The sequence below is a fragment of the Topomyia yanbarensis genome, chromosome 2, assembly GCF_030247195.1.
Source record: "Topomyia yanbarensis strain Yona2022 chromosome 2, ASM3024719v1, whole genome shotgun sequence".
Lineage (NCBI taxonomy): Eukaryota > Metazoa > Arthropoda > Insecta > Diptera > Culicidae > Topomyia > Topomyia yanbarensis.
This window is the reverse complement of record NC_080671.1, coordinates 172936140-172959329: the sequence shown is the minus strand read 5'-3', so window position 1 is coordinate 172959329 and position 23190 is coordinate 172936140. Positions and strand designations below refer to the sequence as shown.

Here is a 23190-nt window from a genome sequence, read left to right as displayed (position 1 = left end):
TTCCAACAAAGAACCTTTACTATACCAAACTATACGTATAGTATAGTTCAAGTTGTGGCTCCATAGAACCAGACAACCATTCCTCGTGAATTCCATTCTCACAATTAAAACCGTTTAAATTGGAAACTACATGTGGGTGTGAAGTCACTGAGAGCAAGTAAATACTCATCCCAAGTACCTATTTGGTGCCACATATAGTTGTTTAATGTTCAAGAGTGCCTCTAGAGCAATGTTGTATATACAGGTCTGGCGAAGATGGCACTTTGGTATTCGTAAGATGAATCTTACATGAGTGGTGTAAGTGATCACAGTATAAATCGACTTGCTTTCGTCATAGCGGTCGTTCCGCTCCCATTGAATCGTGTGACCGCTATGACGTCAACCCGTTGTGCCTCTGGATTGTTTACATATTTTTAGTTGCCAACACTAGCAAACCGTGTGTTCTGCCACACCTATATATACCTCATAGCCTCTAGAGCAACAGTAGTTATTGTTATGAATGCACCAGTCATCGCCATCAGAACCATTCTCTGAAGATGGTTTAACTTCGACTGCATTGTTGTGACTCCTCCCTATTGCCACCACACAAGGTACTCGTATGCCAGTGTTGGTCTGGCAATTGTTATGTATATCCACTGAATGTACTTGGGTTTGAGTCCCCATGATTTGCCGTAAGTCCGTCTGCATTGTCATAGTTCTAAGTGAAAATGACTAAGAATCAGAACTACCGGAAAAGAACTCACTGCAGGTCCAGCAGACCGCTTTTTTCCCGAGTGGGTTAGTAAGATTCGGAGTGTGGCGGATCCAGGGGGAGGGTCCTGGGGGTCCGGACCCCTCCGAAATTTTTAAACTTGCTAAGAAATTTTAAAATAATTTCTATGTTATATTTCGTTCTAAACTGAAAATCATTCCAAATAAGATTCGACCACCAAAACTGATTTTAGTTAAATGAGGTTATTACATATGACGTACTGTACAATGAGCATTTCAAAATCGAAATTTCGGACCCCCTCCGAATTTTTTTTCTGGATCCGCCGCTCGGAGTGATCTCTACCCATAGTGACGAAAGATCAGACATGGCGTGGGTAAGTGAAAATGAATATTCCCGAATAACAACTAGTGGTTATTACCAATCATTCCATTTTTTTAATTCCCTTGCAATAGTTCTCCGTTCTAGCCGATAAAACCTTTTCGCGGGTACTGAAACTCTCATGATAGTGTTTATTAATGAGAAGGTATCACCGATGACCGAAATCCCCTCAGACTAAATGGAGGTATATTTGAATATTTCTCCGATGGCAAAAAGGCAAAGAGGGATACGCCACCGGCTACTACTAATGTCTACGCTCCCTTGTTCACTAAAAAGCGAAAGTCACATCTCATTGAGGGAACATCTATTTATTTCCAAGATTGCTAAGGACTTCAACGACCGCATTGTCTGAAGGCATACTATTCTCGAAAACGCCTAAGTGATATCCGCATCAAGTAATGTGGTGTATTAGAATCGAATGTGTACAGAAACGTTTTGTGCGGATGGCACTAAGAAATCTACCGTGGCATGATCCAGTTAATTTGCCAGTATATCCGGATAGGTTTCAACTGCCGGCAATCGATACGTTGCAACGCCGGCGAAAAATTCCGCAAGTGCTGGTAATCGCAAAACTGATTAACGGTGAGATGGATGTTTCAGAGCTTCGTTCGGAACCCTATCTGTCCATTTAGACTCCAAAGTGTGATGGATATAATTATGTTAAATAAATAAATAAATCTTCTAATGTCCCTATAAATTTTCGAGAAAGGAAAATCGTTTCCTCTCTTAAACTTCCTCGTGAAGGCCTGAGGGTGTCCCTTGATACGTGCTGCTACAAAACCGAAGTAAGTGGCTCCTAGTCTCGGAAGTCTTAGAAACTAGCAGAAATTTTCACAGGGGATTTAAAAACCCCATTACTTTCCTACGTTTCCACAATGTAATTGCATTGTGTAAAACATGGTTAAATTCCGACGTAGATCTTCCGCAATTTTAACATTATTCGCCAGAGTCGTGAAAATAGTGTGGAGGAGCGCTTTTGGGAATCAAAATGTACTATTATTTCAATCGGATTAACCTTTACCTGGTACCAGTTATTGAAGTTGTCGCCTGTCAAGTTCGAATCAGAGGCAAAGACTTATTCACATTACTTCCATATACATCGCAGAATCGGTTCTAAAAGACTTCAACTCCTATGGTATGCAACGGGGTTGTCTTCACGATAATAATCAATTTATCTTACTATATGATATTCGCGACAATTTCAATATGACCATCGCAAATACGGTGAAACTGACATGAATTTTTACTTCACCAGCACCAAGCGCATTAGATTTATCATTGAACTCGCCCTCGCTACAATTTGTGTACCCGTAGATTAAAAGAGCTACGTGTTCACTATATCCGAAACAATCGAATCAAAAAAGGAAACTCCTTCGGTGAAAGTGTACAAGGTTTTGACTGGCTTGATTCTCGCCACTGCAATTAAAGGTCAGACGAAATGAGTCCCGGCGTGAACAACTATGGACGGTCTCCTACTCCATAGTGGGCAGAGAGTGCTTAGAAGTGTACGCGGAAAGGTCCTATAAGGACTTTTTGAAAATCGGATCCCTCGAATTTTTCCGAATTTACGCGACGTTTGAAGCGCAAGTGAAAAGCTTGATGAAAGCTGAAAAACGCGGTTATTGGCACCGGTTCGTCAACGGATTAACGAGAGAAACGCAGTTTCGTCCGGTAGCTTCGTTGTAGGTTCAATTCAAATTTTGATCGTAATACACAGAACCAATAATTCCTTTTCGGCGAAAGCAGCATTCCATGTCCATCCACGTTCAAACAATAGATTCGATCAAATGATACTACTGTATGTAAACGTAATAAATGCTCTTTAAACACACAAACTCATCTGACAGCAAAGATGCTTACGCTAAGCATTGTAGTGCGCATATCACCGTAACGTTCGTCAAATGATGACAGCTATGCATAACTTCTATGCTAATTATTATGACAGTAGTGGTGATGGTGAGGCTGTGCTGCAAGCAATCTCCCCACAAAACTGTTGGTTTAATATTTATCTATCAATGACCGGGCCCACATCGCTACGGTTCCAACGAGGCTCTTCGTTCGATAGAGCATGGAAAGCACTCCTTGTATTACTTAGGGCCACATGAGACTTCCTTAGTGCTTTATCTGAAAAATTATACCAGATTACCTTAGTTTGGGTTCTTTCGCATTGCTCCATTTCAGGCAATGAGAAGGCGGATACTTAGACATTAGAAGGTGATATTTATAAAACATTGTGTAGCTTCAACGAGTTTTTAGATACTTCTTGTCGAAAATTGATAAATTTCGTGGAACAATGGAAGTTTAGAAATCGCAAAGGTATCAACAAACCTTTGATGACGGGTGATATCTCGGGCTATGTCCAATCGTCTGTGCTTGTGCTAATGGTGATCGCGACATAAAACATATTGTCTGGTCGTGCGTCTAGTGTTCTTGCACCAAATCTCCGTTAACGAATCCCCTCGGCCTCATTCCTGTCCGAGATGTGCTGGCTAACCTCGATCGCCCCTATATGTCTCTCTTATTCATATTTATCAACACGATATATCGTCGCTGTTGTGCTATCTTATGACAAGCGCCATTTTGCACATTATGAGAAAAACGATTTTTAAAGTTTGATAATGAATATCTCGAAACATATAAATGGTATAAACAATTCAAAGAAGACAATTGATGCTTCTATCTATTCTGTATTAATTTCCCAAATATTACGAGGATCAGTTGATTATGTTACGAGTTTTTACAATAAATGTAAACAAAAGTCGCACTTATACGTGTCATAGCTGTGTATTGATGACAAAATTTGTATGGCGTGCCATAATCGTGCATGGAAAATTTTCCATAGAAATAAATCATCAATAATTAACTTTTATTTATATCTTTGGCTTCAGTTGGTCTATAAAGAATCGGCGAGATGCATTTTGAAGGAAATGAGTCAGGGAATCTAGAAAAAATAGTTATTTTTGGTTACAGTGTTGCCAAATATGCTATATTTCCAGTTCAAAACTTAAAATGCATTTTTCTCACAATTCGTATATTTTTGATTTGAAAAATGATTATGCCATTGTGTTTCTCAGATAGTTTTACATATAAAAACATCTTATACATCAAGATAATTTGAGCCAATCCCCAGACACAGTCATTTGAAACAAAAAATTAGAAAATTCTCAGCACGTTTCTCGCTATATCTCAGTAACCAAGCAGAATGTCAAAATTCTGTAAACGCCACTTTGTAGAGATTTTTTAGTTAAGTAATGTGGCATATCTAACTCAGTTTACCCCAAAATGGCGTTTGTCATAAGATAGCACAACAGCGACGATATGTCCAAATTTAGTTATCTCTTCTCTTTTGATTGATGTGGTGATTTGCTACCTGGAAATCTGGCCCCAAAAGAGTTCCCAGCGGATCCAGTCGACGATCCGGTTCATGTCCTGGCAGTGGCATGTCCGTTTGCCAAAACAAAAACAACAAGTTTAATTTCTTCTGCTCCCTGTTATTGTTGTCCGCCCTCTCTTCACTTTCCCTGGCGCGATCTTTGCTACTCTGATTTTGGAAAAAATCCCTCTTGCGTATGTTTTTTGACTTCCTTTTAAATACTTGTTAGTGTTTCTCCTTGTTTCAATTGATAAACATATAATAGTTCTTATTAAAAAATTACTAATAGCATATTTAGTTTTTGAAAATACTTCCACCCTACCTCAAATCTCAAAAAAATCATAACCAATTAACTATTATAGATAGCCTTGTTTATTCAGCAAACTTGTGTTATTATACATATTGTAGTGCATTTTGCAGGTAAACTTCACACATCTAAGCAGTCGATACTTTGAACATCCTAACCACAAGGACCACTCTAATGCCATTCATCTAAAAAATCGTCATAAAACTAACAAATTTGCCAAAGACATAAGGCACGCAATGTTACTAAGGTTCTTTTGAATTTTTTTTCCAGAACTAGTCTTATTATGCAGTGTAGTCCTCTGTACTTGACTCTTAAAGTGAACAGACTCTGAGTCTTACTATAAAAATTGATTCCGTCAGGCACTAGTTACACTGTTACTATTATACATAAATGATACATTTCTATACTTATTGTAATCATTAAATACAACACGTATAGTGTAAAATATAGGTAACCCGTAAATGCATAACGATGTTTTAAAACAACATTGCGAAAAACATCTCAAAATATCACAGTAATATATTGAAAATATGAGACAATTTTCACAAAATCAAAAAAAATGATTTGCGCCTTTGAGGGTTAATATAGCTCTCATGTTTGGAAATAAAGTCAAATGTGATATCAATTGATACAAAAAATATCTATTGCACATTTTTAAAAGACTTATTATGTACAACAAGAATGTTGTCAAAATCGGAGTGTGCCAAAAAGGGAGCATGTCAAAATCGGAGCGTGCCAAAAACGGAATCTTACTGCTGAACAAAATTGCATTAATATTTTTCTTCCTTCTAGATGTAGATGTGTGAAAATGTATTACTCTTAGCAATAATATTTCAAATTTCAAACAAATTCAAGTTATTACGTCATATTTTCAAGAAATTTGAATTGTGAAGCAAAGTAATTTTTATCTTTAAAAAAAATAGATGTGTTGTACATCGAGAATTTCAGACGCATGCATTCTGTGCGCGAGACACATACGTGGTTAATCTCAGGTTTTGGTTTACTCCAAACTTTCGAGTGGGTAATTCCCCCCTCGGTTATTTTCGAGTAGGTAGTACTACCCATTAGACTGGTTCAATTTTTGACTTTTAGCTCCACCAGACTCTACTGATTCCTTTTATGGCCCTTAGTGATTGTGCAAATTTTGTTACCGATCGGTTGTGTCTACGGACCCTCCAAAAATTTCAAAGTTTATATGGAAGTTTGTATGGAAAATCGGTTAACATAGAAAATAAATTCATAAAAAATCACCTTATCAATCAATTAATCAGAACACTATATATTTCTGAAGGTAATCCTCTACTGAACACATTCGTGGAACAATAAAAGTGCATGCAACAAGCAGCATGACTTCAAAACAAGTGGATTTTATTATTAATCATAGCAACCCTGTTTGAATAGCTGTATCTGCCATACGCGAGCGGTGGGTAGCAAGTCTAGTTTACACTTGTATAAGGAATCAGTAGAGCGTGGTGGAGCTAAAAGTCACAAATTGAACCAGTCTACTACCCATACTACATACGTGTTTCGCCGGCCCTGGAACTCAGGGTCTGTCGTCGGTGATGGCTCCGAAGGTAGACAAAACCGGGGGCAGAAAAATCGGGTGTTGATAGCTATTGTCACCTCAAATTTCAATGTGGAAGTGAGTTTTTCAGTAAAATTGGGGTAGCTATGTATGTTACCATTAAAGAAATGGAATTTTTCATCGCATTATTTTTTTTTAGAAGCAGTAATAATTAAGCAATTTATTGTAACATGACGTTTTACTGTAGATCTACTGGAAGTACTCTGCACCAAACATTGTGAATAAAATAACAAGACAATAATATTTGTTGTTCACTATCATTGTTCACTATTGTTGTTATTTGGTGGATAAATTTTATAATTAACATCTATTCAGATAATACAAATGTATTGAAAAAAACCTGTTTTAATCCACCTAGTGGTGCAATTGTGCCTTTCTCATTTATCCAAACTATTCATTCCATAGTTGTTGTTTTCTTTTTTATTAACGACTTCGAATGAGTTAATTTTTTTCCTTATTTATATTGTAACGATATTTAATTTGCAAGGGACTGGAAGGTGTGAAATATTTTTCAATATTAAGAGCCATAGTACTCAAGGAAGAGCGAGCAGTTGAAGGAAGAAAGTTTATAAAAGCGTGGAATAGGGTCATATGAGCAAGCTTAGAGTTTCCCGGTTCTGACAGCATAAGTCATTAAGTGCCTTTACGCTTATCTGGGCATGCCGCAGACTCAAGTGATTCGCATTTAATACCAACATATCCTTACCCCTGCGTTGCAGAAGACAAAAGGTTAAATCGCCGGAAAACTCTATGCTTGCTCATATGACCTTATTCCACGCTTTTCTTAACTTTCTTCTTTCAACTCCTTGAGTACTATAGCTCTTAATATTGAAAAATATTTCACACCTTCCAGTCTCTTGCTAATTAGCTGGAATTGTTCAATATAATTGTGAAAATGTCTGTCACATTCTCATAATACGTAGCACGTATCCCACTACTACCTCGAAAGTTGACGCCGAATCACTTTAAACAAAATAGTATAATATTTAATTGACTTTATCAGCCGGAGTTCAATGTTATATTCATGTGATCAGATTTTGAAATGTAGAGGAATGGGTTTGGAAGTAGAGGGGGTGGGAAAATAGAGGATGCCTCAGAATCCCTTCATCTTATTGCGGTATACGGGGTGGATGAAGGGAATGCAGGTGTGAGGGTGGTCCAGGGGGAAGGGTGATGAAGAGGAAAGGTGTAAGGGTAAAAGGGAGGGGACGTTGCTACATCCAACTGCATATTATATCTTCCATTTGAGACTTGGTTTGACAAAATCGATTCAGTCATCACTTAAGAATCGATGTGACTTTAATTGTGGAATACGCCCGGAATCCGGAGCTTGAGAAATTATCGATAATGGACAATATATTTAAAGAATATTTGACCGGCATATAGACCTGAGAGTCGATGTAAATTGGTGACCATTTCAATATATTTTCAGCCTATGAGGTATTACGATTGGTTTATATGGGAAATTCCACGGTGACCTTACTAACCAACCTGTAACTCCGGAACCAAGAGTCAGACCAAGAGAAATTCAGCAGCAGTCAAGGGTAATACTGTATCTTTCATATGAAATCAAGTTTGTAAAAATCGGTAGAGAATTCGCTAGGAAATAGGCGTGATATTAGCTTAGGAACTTGGTGAGTTCGCCGGCATAGGTGGCCAATGAGGTCAAATCTACTTTGATTGGTCATAAGTCATATCTATTACAACATTTAGACATCATGGTGTAACCAGTTTATATGGGAATTTACGGTCTGATCACACTATTCAACCCGTAACTCCAGAACCAGACGTCGGATCAACTAAAAATTCAATAGCAGCTTATAGGAGCGTTATACCTTTCATTTGACTAAGTTTGTGTAAATCGGTTCAGCCATCTCTGAAAAAATTGTGTGAGTTTAAATGACACACACATACACACACGCACATACACATACATACATACACACAGACATTTTCCGTTGCTCCGTGGACCCCTTCGAAATCACCTTGGGTCATCGCAGACCCCTTCGAAATTATACTGGGTGGTCGCGGACCCCTTCAAAATTAGCCTGGGCGGTTGCGGACCCCCACGGCATAACATCGATTCATATGCTGTCAATATATTATTTTCAGTCTGGTACGACCAAAAATTTGAAGTTTCAATATCCGTCCGGAAAATATTTTCCTCTTCGCGGACCCCCAGCAACGACTTAATAACCCCCTAGGGGTCCGCGGACCCCAGGTTGAGAATCGCTGGTATATGACAATCGGCCCTCCGGGCATCGGGTGTTGCAGTGATTGCATAGCGTTTCTTTATATGAGAAAGGCAAACATTTTTAAACATAGGAACTGTTATGTTTACCCATTGTCTGGAATTTGCTCGAGTCAATTTGTTACTCAAAAAACTAACAGAACTTTCTCCTTCGTTGCTTCATTTGAAGTTGCTTTTGAATTCAGTGGACGAAACTGAAATGAAACAGGCTGCAATCCTGTTTGCTTTGTTATTAAAATAAGAATTAATCAACCTAATGGTTAATGAAACGTCCTATCAAAATTTACACCCTACCACAACTGTCGCCTAGATTTTCCATTAAGGAGTCAAATTTTCACATCTGAATGTCAGTCCCCTTATTTTTACATATCAGCATACAGATTGCAGTGCATGCATGTAACCGGCAGCAATATTTTTCGTCTGGTGCACTGACTAGTGGAAGACGAACAAACAAACGTTTCGCAAGGGGTATGCAGATGTGTTGAGTTGTGTTGCTCGTGTATTTATCTCTAGCTTTGTCTTACTCATATTTACCCTGAAAAAAAACGGTTAATGGGTTTTTCTCAAGTAGCGAATAACAAAGCGAAACCTCTAGAAGTGTTTCGCTAAAAACCCAAGTTCTTGTTAATATCATAAACCATCGTCCCACTTTTTGCTCTCCTGCAGGCATGGCAGACCAGAATCGATTAAGGCATCGTAGCGCCTATCTGGAACCGGATTTTAAGAAAATCGGTTACCTAGAATGCTATGTATAATTATTGTCCTAAGAAATCAATTAGTTGAATTGCGGTTCAATACCGAAATTCTACAGGATTAAAGATTTTCATACACGTCATACATTCCGGCAAAAATCCGATAGATTAAACCCAAATTTTAGAATTATTTCCATGTATAAAGCACTATTATTAAACAAATCGCATAGAAAAACGAACTAAAATTTGCCAACGCCTCCAGACGGGCGGCGTCATAAATTACACCGGTAATCACTACCCGCTATTGCAGTGGGGCAGTACATTACAATATTTCCCCCTCTTTGAAAAACGGGCATATTTAAGATCAGGGGTTCATTCTTAAAAGGTAAGATTCCTATGCCAACTCAATGTGCGTCGCATGCGGCTGTCGAACAACAAGTTCGTGATATTCAATCCACCAGCCATCACATAGGATGATGAGCCTATTTGCGCCATGTTTCTATTATCACCCTACCCATTTAAAGCTGTTGGTTAGAGCAGTGTTTGCCATCTTTGTTCAACGCATTGAGTCAAATGGTAGCGGAACAATAGGGGCACTCGATTCGAGTTTTCATTGTGCTCAAACACGAGAATTTTACTGTTTTCAACGCATTTGTATTATTATATTGGTTCTTAACAACGAAGCAAAGCGGTTGATATCAATTTTTACGCATTCCATTGATTGTAAAGCAAGAAATTACCGAATTAGTGAGACACCTTGCTTAGTATGGTGAAAATAGGCTCATCACCCTAGGTATTTGCAGTTTCTGCAAGCAACGATTATGACGATGCTATATAAACTGCAGCGTTGGGCGGGAGAGGACTGAAACTGTGCGGTTTATTAATTAGGAGTCTGTAAGCTTATGAGCATTATGTTTTCTGCCAATCGCTCGATTTCCGTTTTTTGCGGTTGCGAGTGTCAATGTGGGGTATGGTAGAAACACTTATGCCCCAGTGGTTTGCTCACTGAATTTTACTGTGCAAGTAGCATAATTATAGCGTTGAACTGCAGGATGCGTGATTCGATACAGTTAACTTCATCTTGGCTATATGTATAAACATATACCTAACAATAGTAGCGATTGACGCAGCCGCTTCGAAGCACTAATAAGATGAGCACGATAAAACGAATTCCTATCACTATGATCTAGTTAACACAACTACATTTCAACTGGAACTTGACTTCAATCAGTGCAATATTTCTCTTGATAGATAAGTTTTGTAATTGGCCATTCGTCGAATACACTGCTATAGTAGACATTTCCATCCATTACAACCTTGAACACTTTATTGAGTATGATTACGTTAGAGTAAAGATACTCGTTTATATGCAAGATAATGTAATAGAAATGGGGCTGCACAACGACTAATGATTATGTTTTCTTTCCTATAACATGACATTTCCTACGATCAGATAACGTAGTGTATTTATTAATATTACAGTGGTGTTTAACTGGGAGGGGGGGGGGGGGGCTGGGGACAACCTAAACAACATCGAGCAACGGTTTCGGGAGAGCAATCACCGCCAGGGAACTCTCCGCAGGAATAAGTTAGATCCACCGCCGAGGACTAGTCGAGTAGACTGCAACAGAGCACCGAGTATGACTCGTCGATACGCCAGCGGATCGGATGTCACGCTCCATCCGGAACCGCCAGGGCCGGTTGTTCCGATAGAAATATAGCGAAAAATAGAGAAGAATCGGTATTGGGAGAACTTTTTTCGCCAGGAAACTCTCCGTCAGCGTAAGCGAGATTCACCGCTGGGGACTAGACTGAGTAGACCGCGACGAGACACCACCAGTCATGGGTCATCGGGGCACTAGTGAACCGGACTCCTTTTTTTTACAATGGAGAAGACTTTTACGTCCTAACCCAGTACACGTGCTATTGGTAGGTGTCCAAGCTACCACACGGGGTGTACTGGGGGCGTGTCGGGCTCGAATGGTGACGCTGCCATGAATACTGACTAAACTCCATTGGGCTCCGCCATCATTCCCCCCAGGGACTACCTCTCGGTATTACTTCTGGGGGATGGCTGTACTTGATGTACTCATTCACTCTTGCTCACGCGTTCATACGTCCTGTATGAGGCTTACTTGGGTGCTCTCTCTATCGCACCTTGATTCACTCTTTAACACTCCACATGAGGCTGACTTTTGTGCTTACCTTTTTCGTTCCTTGCTAGGCTGACTTGTGTGCTCATCTTACTCATTCCTTGCTAGGCTTACTTTTGTGCTCGCCTCACCCATACCATGTGAGGCTGACTTGGGTGCTCACCCTATCACCTGGTTCACTCTCGATCGTGCCACTCTATTGTACCTCTATCACTCCCCCTGGCATCCCATGTGGGACATTTTTCTTAGGCCCCACTTCTGATATACCATGCGAGGCTGACTTGTGTGCTCACCTTTTTCATTCCTTGCTAGGCTTACTTTTGTGCTAGCCTCTACCATACTATGTGAGGCTGACTTTTGTGCTCACCCTTAACATGTCGTGTGAGACTGACTTGGATGCTCACCCTTTCACTCCTCTGCCACGCCACGAGGCATCGATAGCTAAGTCCCAACATACTACGCTACGGCCCTCCCATCTTGGCATGAGGCAGTCCACTTATACGCCTATACACTGGCTCTTCTGCCTTGCTTCGGGGTGGCTGGGTTTACCCCTTACGCGGTTACCAGTCGCTGCGCCAAACCTGCCTCAGCACGAACAGACCATTCACTCCCTTTTTTGCGCTCGGCCTTTTTCGCTCTAACTAACCAATCACTAGTTAGCCGTGCCCGTCGTCTGTGGCTCGGTTCGCCAAATTACCTGTAGCCTACAGGCAATCTGGGTGGTAGCAGCCGAGACTGCGTTCCACTTCTCCACCGATTGACACATCCGCTGAATAAGGGTATCAGGGGTTGTGTCCCACCCACATACGTCAAGCATTGCTCTTCTTTCGACGTCGAACCGAGGACATACGAACAGTATGTGTTCGGCAGTTTCGTCTACACCTGGGCAGTCCGGGCAGGCTGGGACCTCAGCGTGCCCGAACCTGTGGAGGTACTGTCGGAAACAGCCATGGCCTGACAGGAATTGTGTCAGGTGGAAGTGAACTTCCCCATGGGGTCGGCTCACCCAGCTCGATATGTTAGGTATCAGCCGGTGGGTCCACCACCATTCGAGGAGTTATCCCACTCACGCTGCCATCTGGCGACCGAGGTCACCCTGGTGCGCTCGCGGGCTCCTCTTTCCACGTAGCAACACTCCTCATCTTCCCGAATGACCAGCCCGACTGGCATCACGCTCGCTATCACGCAGAATGCATCGTGTGATACCGTGCAGTAGGCAGATATCACTCTGAGGCACATCACGCGGTAGGTGCTCTCCAGTTTCTGTAGGAAACTGGTTACCCTCAGTGCTCTTGACCATGACGGGCCGCCGTACCTGAAGATAGATACGGCAACGCCTGCCAGTAACCTACGTCTACTGGCGCACACCTTTGAGCTGTTGGACATCATCCTCGATAGAGCCGCAACAGCAATCGACGCTCTCTTGCATGTATAGTCGACGTGGCTGCCGAAGGTCAGCTTGTCATCTATAATGACTCCGAGAGACTTCAGACTCCGCTGTGAAGTGATCGCGAATTCTCCCACATGGATAACTGCATGTTGTGCCGACTTGCGGTTGTTGACGATAACTAGCTCCGTCTTATGATGAGCGAACTCCAGGCCTCTCGCGCTCATCCATTCCTCCACCGTGTTGATCGCGTGTTCTGCGGTAAATTCTACCTCAGGGATTGACTCCCCGTAGACCTCCAAGGTTACGTCGTCGGCAAAGCCAACGATCTTGACCCCAGGAGGGAACTTCAGTCTCAGAACCCCGTCATACATGAGGTTCCATAGCACCGGGCCTAGGATCGAGCCCTGCGGGACTCCGGCGGTAATCGGAACCCTTTTCTGACCGGCATCGGTCTCGTATAGCAGTACGCGGATCTGGAAGTAACTTTCCAGGATCCGGTGTAGACCCACCGGTAGGCTAAGCCGGTGTAACGAGAGTACCATGGCATCCCAGCTTGCGATGTTGAATGCGTTCTTCACGTCAAGTGTCACTAACGCGCAGTATCGAATGCCTCGTCTTTTTCGTTGGATCGCTATCTCGGCAGTCTTTATCACTGAGTTGAGAGCGTCCACTGTGGACTTACCCTTCCGAAAGCCAACTTGGTTACTTGACAGGCCGTCCGTACCTTCTGCGTACGGGGTTAGCCTGTTGAGGATAATCCTCTCAAGCAGTTTGCCAGTCGTGTCGATCAGACAGATTGGTCTGTACGCCGATGGGTCGCCTGGCGGCTTCCCGGAATCGCCGAACTGACCTCGGCACCTAGCTGATTGGCTCGGTTTCGGGAGAACTTCTCTCTTACTACGCCACTCGGAGGAATATGGCATAGTGCCTGCTAATCCAATACAAGCTTCGACTTCGCTGTGTCTTACCGGCTTAACAGAACTTCTATTATAACGCGACATCACGTTTGACCAGAAATCGACTTTTTTCTTGTCACCAATGTACACATACAAAGCAGAATATATTAAATTGCATTACTTTCGGCTAATTCTTATTATCACAACATTATGATGTATCGAAATAAATTAAAATTGATCTGCACTCTTCCTTGTTTTATGTCTTTTTACCAACGCCACATTTGAATTTTTAAATGTTAAATTTGTGCCTGTTTTTCCATTATAAACGTGAAATTTTACCAGTATAAGTTACTATTGGGATTTTCGGTTGATTGACACCGGTGTAGTGGAGTACATTTTTGCCCTTTCTAGCAGCAGTGCAGAAAGCTGGGTATGTTCCATTGACACGTCTGCTAGAAAGTGCAAAACCAGTGCACCCCACTACATCGGTGCACATCAATCAAAAATCCCATATATTGATAGAATATGATCTCAAATCACAACTTGTACGAGTAGAGCCATAAGGTTGAAATAATGTACCAAATATGAATATAATTGCAAGTAAACAATACATCAAAATATATTTCGATTGCAGTCGGCCTAAAACGCCTCTCGGCAGTTGGGAGAGCAACATAAACCCATCGAAATGTAACTATACGGCACTATACCCTCGAGCATGGTCCGAGTACGATCTTAGCGAGCACGGCATAAAGCTGACCCAACGACAAATCTCACCGATAATACCCCATGACTACAAGGAAAGCTCTCTACCGGCTGCCGTTTTCGTTTGGACTGTTGAAAATATCTGTGGAAAAGATCGGCAGGTTACGATCACATTTACATTCAAAAATGGTACCGGCAATCGGAAGCAGGATGCCGAGGGTAACTGCGAGACGACTCCTTTCGTCCACGGGTCAGCCAAGGGTATCAGTATTAAGCAGTCCATCGCGGATATGCAATGTACCTATTGTGTCAGTTGCAAGACCTCATCGGAAATAAACATGACCAGATGCGAAAAGTTCGATCCGACAGGGAACGGTGAAAAACTGTGGAACGATCTGAAAGAGAATGGGCACCTTACGGACAAATCGGTGGATGACACCTTAAAAGGTGAATAATGTCTTTTGGCCATCATATTCATGGATCTAACCAACTATTCAATTATTCTTAGGTAAAGATGTAGCCGTTGCAGTAAGCGCGCAGATTTTAGTACAATCAGAGAGCAGCTCCGAGCTGAATTTTTCCCTAGTCTGGGATATGCCAAAGATTCATTTTACCAAAAAGTTGAAAGAGCACTACAAATATTATACCAAATATTTTGGAAGGGAAGGTGATGCCGGTCCTTCAATGTCGGACTATGCCTTGCAAAACTTTACAAAATGGGAGAAGCTTATCAACGAATGGCAGAGGCCTATTCTAGACGATAGGTATAGATTTGACCGTATAATGCTAGAATATTTACGACAATAATATTTTTCAGTGATTTACCGGATTGGTATAAGAGTGCCATATTTAACGAACTGTACTTTATCGCTGACGGGGGTAGTGTTTGGCTGACCATAGATGATTCCAACATACCGTATGATGATCCCAGGTTAGACATGGCGGCCAATTTTGCAAAAATCCTGTGAAACCTTATTTTTATTCATTTATGCCTACTAGATTGGCCTATGGACGATTTGCCTATTTGGAAGGCCACGAGTACCGCATGTACAACACGTACGATGTCCATTTCTATGCATCGCATGCACTGGCTAGTCTGTGGCCCAATCTCCAAGTAAGATATATTTGATGTATATAACATAATTGAGTAAACTGGTTCTTGTCTAAGTTTTGGTGATCAATTTCAGGTTAGCCTTCAATATGATTACAAAGATACGATATACCGGGAGATAACGGAAGGACGGAAAAACTTGTACGATGGAAAGATTTTGCCGAGAAAGATCAAAAATTCGGTACCGCATGATTTGGGTGATCCAGGTAATACCGTGTTCATGAATATATGTCACATATTGCATTTATCACTCATATGAATAAAGGTGTTGGGAGAAGTCGCCCCTTCGTCAATAGAAACTCACGCTTTTCTATGAAAAATGATCACTCACGCAAATAAATAAAATTCACAATTGCTCAGGGTAAATAAATCCACCGGAAAATGAACTAATCAATTTACCACGGGATCTTGTGGTGGCGCAGCCTTGCTAGTGTTCATTCTAAACATGCCAAAATAAGTTTATTCTACTTTATATTCGGTTTTCTTACTAATGAAGTATTTTCGTGAAGTGATCTGGTGAGCGAAAAGAACATTTTTGAAGGTGATCATCACCTTATCTTGAAACCAATCATGACACCTATTCAAAGTCTCCTAAATGTATTCAAAATAATTACAAATTTTATTTCATGGACAGATAGATAAATAGTAATCATCATCTTATCTCGTTTGCAGATGAAGAACCATTCGAATGGATCAATGCTTACCCAATCCATGACGTATCAGAGTGGAAGGATCTCAACACCAAGTTCATTCTGCAAGTGTACCGCGATTACCATACGCTCAATCAGTACGCGCAGCTCAACGCGGAAAATGCGAGCAAATTCAGCTCGATTGAGTTCATAGACAAGGAAAGTATGTATGAAATGTATGTTCAAGACAATCGGAATAAAGTTTTACCGGAAGAAAAAGCTCAAAACCGCAAATCGGCCTCGATGTACATAAACGAGACAAACGGGAAAGTCTACTTGATGGATGCGATGACTTACCTTAAGAGTATGTACCCTGCCTGTAAGTTGGTGCTGGAGAAAACCCTTGAATGGGACAAAGACAACGATGGATTGATTGAGAATAGCAAAACTCCGGACCAGACCTACGACACATGGGTTATGGATGGACCAAGCGCTTACTGTGGTGGACTTTGGCTTGCTAGTTTGCACTGCATGTCCGTGATGGCCAATCTTCTCGATCAGTCAGACGATTGTATCAAGTTTCGAGAGATTTTGGAGAAAGGAAAGGTGTCGTTCGAGGAGAAACTGTGGAACGGATCCTACTATAAATTCGACGGTCAGAGTGCTTCGAAAAATTCGATCATGTCGGATCAGTTGTGCGGCCACTGGTACTTGCGATGCTGTGGCTTCAATTACGATATTGTACCAAAGGAGAACGTGCGGATCGCCCTGAAAACTATTTACGATAACAATGTGATGCGTTTCTGCGGCGGAACAATGGGAGCCGTGAATGGATACATTCCCAGTAGTCAACCTAATAAAGATGGTCGAGCGGACATATCGACAGTTCAAGGAGAGGAAGTGTGGACCGGGGTCACTTATGCACTGGCATCGACAATGATCCACGAAGGAATGTTCACCGAAGCATTTCAAACGGCTGGCGGACTGTACCAAACTATTTCCGAAAAGATTGGTATGAATTTTGAGACACCGGAAGCACTGTACGCCGAGCGACATTATCGTGCTATTGGGTACATGCGTCCACTTAGTATTTGGTCAATGCAAACTGCCTGGGAGCAGAAGAAGCAAAATAGAGATTAAGGCTATTGTTCTGTTGATGTTTTTACTGTGCAATAGTAACGTGAGCAAACAGTTGGATCAGCGTTTTTCTTTCTGATTAGGAAAGTATTATTGTAGTAGTATTATGTATAGTTACTTTTGAATTAATTGACTCACTTGTAAAACTTACGATATTTATTAATCAAGTCAAATAATTCCAGCAAATATAAATGATTTTTTTAAACATATCACTACATTATAAAGCAATTGCAATGTTGGATAATGTGTGCCGCTTTAAAACGAATTCAAAAAGTGTATTACTAAAAGAATTAGTTCACATGGGAACAAGTTATAGTTTTTGAATCAACCATTGGTGCTACCTAGAAAAGGAGTTATTTTTTGTTTCACACTTATCCAGCTTTAGCACGCCATAATGGTGATTAATTAGATCATATTCGTTATATTTACGCAGTCGTTTTGATAATAGTTATTAACAATTTAACATCAAATTAAAATCAAATCCCATTAGAAATGATGAACATTCATTAAGCAAACGCCCAATGCATTAAACCAATGCAGGATGACATTCTATTACTGGGTGACTGGAGTAAACGATTATTGTTGAAATAATAGTATGATTACAGTATGAAGAGGACGATATTGGCCACCATTATGGCATGTAAAAAGCTGAATACTAAACGAAGTAATAAACGAACAGAATTGAAGGAATGCAATCGTACCCTGTACCATAAAGAAAATTTATGCCAGAGACCACAAAGTTTTTGATTTTCAAACAAATTTTCTGTGACGTTTAAAACGCTATCTGGGGCCCCATTCTCACAGTCACGTCACTTAGTGACTAGAAGGAAATTTTCTTTGTCACTAAGTGTCATGACTGTGAGAATAGGCCCCCTGGTGACGAATGGGTGTGCAAATGCGCCCACAATAAAGCAAGCAACAATCTCTGCGCATTTCACCCAACCATCCTATTACTTAGTACCATCCTGGTACTGGAACAAACCTAGTGTTGATAAAATAATATCATGGTGAAATATTTCAAATGACTAAACAAGACACTTTATTTAGTTTATTATACTTTTTTGTAACAATGTACAATAAATTACATGGAAGAGTATTATAACGTGTAGTAAGCCACGAAACAGAAAATTTTCAATCCACTCCACATTGATTTATTGTGTAACTTGGTTAAAGTCATTCAAAGCTACAGCAAAAACTGTGGATGCCAGGAACAAAGAAGTAGGTATCATTTTATGCAAAAAGTTACCAAAAGTGAAGCAAAGCGAAATTGATTCTGGCAGAGTTTCAGTCTGCAGTTTGCGCGATTTGTGCGAGAATTCTGGCAAGGAATTCGCTCAAATGCAACAACCGTTTCTGACAGAAGCGGTTACCGATGCGGCTCACTTTTAGCAAGAATCCAGCCAGGAATGTACGGCCAGGATTTCTGTACGCTACCTGCCACATCTTTATCGGATGTTTTATTCGATTCGTGCTAAATTCTACCAGGTAGGAAATGCCACGATCTTTGCACGGTTTATTTCCGTGTTATACTAGGGGTTTGCTCGGTTCATGTCAAAACTTGCCAGAAAACGCGAGCGAAACTGAGTTCGCCGTAGTTCAACTAATCCGACAGAATGCGCGCAGAAATCTGACAAGGCAGCCAAACCAAAAATCTAGCAGAACGATCTCTGCCAGAAAATTTAGTGACTGCCCTCTAAGAACGGTTGGTTTCAAAATCGTCCAATGAAGGACGTTCGTTGGACCAATTAGGACAACGTCCAAATAACCGTTCAACAAACGTCCATCGTTGGACCCGTGTTGAACGATTTTGAAACGATTTTTTGGACGTCTCAGTGGGTGGGTTGCAGCCCACTATTTTTCCCGTCGGAAACAATTTGTGTTGAATATTGTTCTCGGATGGATTTCTGTGTGGTGAGTTTTAAAATCCCGTGATGTTTCCCGCGGTTGGGTTTACACTTCAGGAAAACTGTCATTTTTGTGTCGACTTATTTCCCGTCACGGAATTTGAAATCTCGAGCTCAATTTAAAATACGCAAAGACCCAAATACCGTGACACGTTTTCCGAACTGTAAACTAGCCTTAAAGGCAGAACTTAAAAAAAAATTCGTATTTAAACTATGAATACGCCTTAATTCGTCAAGCATAGTATGCGCTGTAGAAAAAAAAATTGCAACTAAATTACCATAAATTTGTCAAGTACTTTTTTTTAAATATTGGCTGTACTGTACGTACTTTATAGCACCTAATGGTACTTAAAGTACCTAATTAATGAAGACTTTTGCACGTAAGGCCCGTGTCCAGCCTTTAACGTACCATAATGACGGTCATTTTCATCTCATTTATAATTTTCAACCAGTCCCTATTCTGACAATAGTCGTTTATGCCAATATGACAGCTACCTCCAGTTAGGAATGTTTAGCGTTCTAACGTTCAGCGCATTGAACATACCGGGCATTTGGTGTAATCAACTATTTGCCTTAGCATATTACGAACAGGGCAATGTTGGTCGCCATTATGGCACGTAAAAAGCTGGATAGCAATTGCTGACCAATCGTAGCGCCAGCTAATGGCAAGTTGCTTCTTGCTGACGGCATTTCAAAACGACAGTTTTAATTTTTACACGCAAATAAAACTTTACATGGTTGTCAGTTCTCAGTATCGTTAGTATTAGTTAGAAAAAGTCTAGAAAGAGACTTGTGAAGAGAGAAAAAGCATTTTTGGCAACGTATGTCCTACAGACACTTTATACACAGACTTGCGGAGACAAAAACAGTAAAACTAACAACCAGCGGTGCCAGATTTACAGACACGTCTGTATTTTACAGACTACTGACTACAGTCGTGATTCACTGGTTGGGCCACAGCCTTGTCCAACTAACGAATTTTATTCGCTAATTGGACCGACTAACAAATGACAAAAACTCTCCAAAAGAGATGTTAGCAGTGTAAATGCATCTGTTCATATCTCTAAATATTGTCAGATTGATTGTCAAAGTAAATTTGACACGAGATTTTGACGTTCAGATGCTTTTTAGTTAGACAATAGTCCAACTAGCGGAGGTCCAGCTAAAAAGCGGTCCAGTTGAAAAGTGTCCAACCAGCAAATCACGACTGTATTACTTACAGACATGCCGCCGCATCCGGACATCTAAATACTTTTAAAACAGTAACTGTCAACTGTCGCAACTGTCAAAAAAGTGAGCGTATACATTTTCATGCATTGTTCTATATGACAAACTATTCTTAAATCTACTTGTGTAGGGTACAGTTAAAAATCTGATCATACTACAGTCGTGATTCGCTGGTTGGACACTTTTTAACTGGACCGCTTTTTAATTGGACCTCCGCTAGTTGGACCATTGTCCAACTACAAAGCATCTGAACGTCAAAATCTCATGTCAAATTTACATTGACAATCAATCTGACAATATTTAGAGATGTGAATCTTCTTTGGAGAATTTTTGACATTTATCAGTCGATTCAACTAGCGAATCAAATTCGTTAGTTGGACAAGGCTGTGGCCCAACCTGCGAATCACGACTGTATTACCGGTTATTTTTAAAACATAGTCTTGTAATTAAGTTGATTCTTCCCTGGAGCGCACATCATCGGTAATGTAGTACTTATGCTGAATACTTTGTTTTTACCGCATTTCAAAATGAATTAGCATATGTATAAATAATTTAAGATTTGGGCATGTTCAGGAGCGTTTTATTTTGTATAGGAGTTTCAAAGTAGAACTGAAACTGAAACCTTCACATCCCCAGCAGAGCGTTTTGTTTTATAATTTCGAACAGTTTTGTTTTAAAATTTAAAACTGATTTTACTGATTTTAAAACACGTTTGGAACTGCTTTTTAAATATTCTGGGTGCAGTTGAAAATCGAAATAGTCAACTTGCGCCTTTCGGTTTTTCTCCTATTTTCACCGTACGCAAGTAAAGCGCAACTGGTGTAGATGATGCGCAACATGATTCTCTAACATGTACACAAGATGCGCATTAGTTGCCCACTTTGCAAATAAGGAAAAGGCGAAAGGCACAACTTCAATATTTCGAATTTCAACTACATGAAAAGTATTCAGCACAGACAGACCAGACTTGGGGAAAATAAATTTGAATACAGCAATGCTCAAGGCATGGCGAGACATGAATTTTAAACTGAATAGAACATCCGCTAAAACTGCTGCTGGGGACAGCAAGTTCTAGTTTTAAAATTTTCAGTTTTATATTAAAGAACTGTCAAAATTTTGAATCTAGATCTGAAACTCTCCTGAACATGCCCCTATATTACCAAAAATTATAAGAATATCTCAAATCCATACTAGCTCGTTAACGTGAAATATACAAATAAATGAAGGCACAATAACTCGAAACTAACTGTTTGCAGCTAGAGAATAAAGAAAGCATTAATAGAAAATCTTAATAATTTGCTAGTCAAAAGATGCAAAATCAAAAGATTTTAATAATAAAATTACATTCAGAATATAGGTAGTTTCGAAAGCATGAATTTATTGCACTTCTTTGAGTGAGGGTAAAACTCTACTACACATAACGACATACTTGAAAGGTTTCGTGAAAAATCAACAACAAAAATAGTAACAAAGACCTGAGCTTTAAATAAAGCACGCTGTGAATTACAACTTAGCTAAAAGCATTGCTTTCTGAATCCAGCAGCGGATATTGTTCTAGCCCTATATTCTCATTAATCATGTGCGAAACTCGACGCAATAAAAAGAAACTGAACGTGGTGTTATTGTATGACTGTGCTCACTTCACAAAGATTGCTATTTAATAAATGCTATATGTTGTACTGTAGATTCTAGACATTGCGGTTTTCGAAAATTATTCTGAAATGCAAATGAAGGCAGACAATCACAAAATGACTCAGAATGACATTCCGAAATTTCCAAAATAGAGGCTTAATATGTACCCAAGCATTAAATCTAAAATCGTAGTGTTCTTTGCTTTGAAGGGTGCGTCAGAAAACCAGGAATAAGTGTGGGTCATAAAGCCCGTCATAACGTCCGGGACATTATGACTCACAAGCGAATAACGATTGTAGTTGTATTTCGACTATACGACATGTAGTCTTCTTTAGTGTTCTCATCGGACTATAGAAAATTCCTATCACTGCAACTTTTTACACCGAAGACAAGTCGGAGGTGGTCGGTATGTACCTAGAAACTGACCATTGTCTGCTTTGAGGTATTAATTTGAAAAGACATGAATATCCGTTAACTTGAGCACGATTGTGATCAATAATGAACGAGCATTAATTTTTGGAACCCACTAGAACTTGCAGTTTTTGATAGACTAAATATTGGGCTACGAATGTTATATTCGGGAGCAATCCAAAATGCACATCATTTTATTCCCCAGTTTTAGGTGTGAAACTCTGGATGGCCTTAGCCAGAATTCCGGTTTTAATGGCTATCGGATTTGTATACAATTGTAATATATTACAATCGGTTGAGCCACTGGAGCAAAAGTTCTGACAAAACCTTCTGGACTTCCTGCTGATTTTTCAGCTTGATTTACTCGGATTGCGTGTAATCGATGCAATCACAGAGAACAGACATACAAGCTAGAACATTTTTTTTGTAAAACCTGCGTAAACATTCGAATGAAAATACGTTACAACTCACCGTTGTACACAATTTCGCATACGTGAGTAACCATCGTATCTAAGCTTGCACGCAAGGTCCGTATACCGATTGCAGGAAGTCTGCTAACCGATCGTAGAGCCAACCAGCGGCAAGTATCTAGCAAATGAGTATTTGGGACCGTGAATAAAAGGCGGAGCTAGTGTTCTGGGAAAATCTGTTAGTCTGTGGTATTATCACCTGTAAAAACCCAAACGCCATTAAAAAATAA

At 40.3% G+C, this 23190-nt stretch overlaps 1 protein-coding gene across 1 annotated transcript in view; it reads left to right on the top strand.

The window, feature by feature from the left end:
• Nucleotides 1–22315, top strand: part of LOC131682149 (non-lysosomal glucosylceramidase) — a 37440-nt gene extending 15125 nt beyond the window's left edge. The window contains exons 3-8 of the mRNA XM_058963398.1: nt 14372–14886; nt 14948–15203; nt 15257–15370; nt 15439–15553; nt 15627–15756; nt 16223–22315. Coding sequence (XP_058819381.1) covers nt 14372–14886; nt 14948–15203; nt 15257–15370; nt 15439–15553; nt 15627–15756; nt 16223–17319 — 2227 coding nt within the window. The 3' untranslated portion in view covers nt 17320–22315. The remainder of the gene's footprint in view (nt 1–14371; nt 14887–14947; nt 15204–15256; nt 15371–15438; nt 15554–15626; nt 15757–16222) is intronic.
• Nucleotides 22316–23190: the final 875 nt, after the last annotated feature.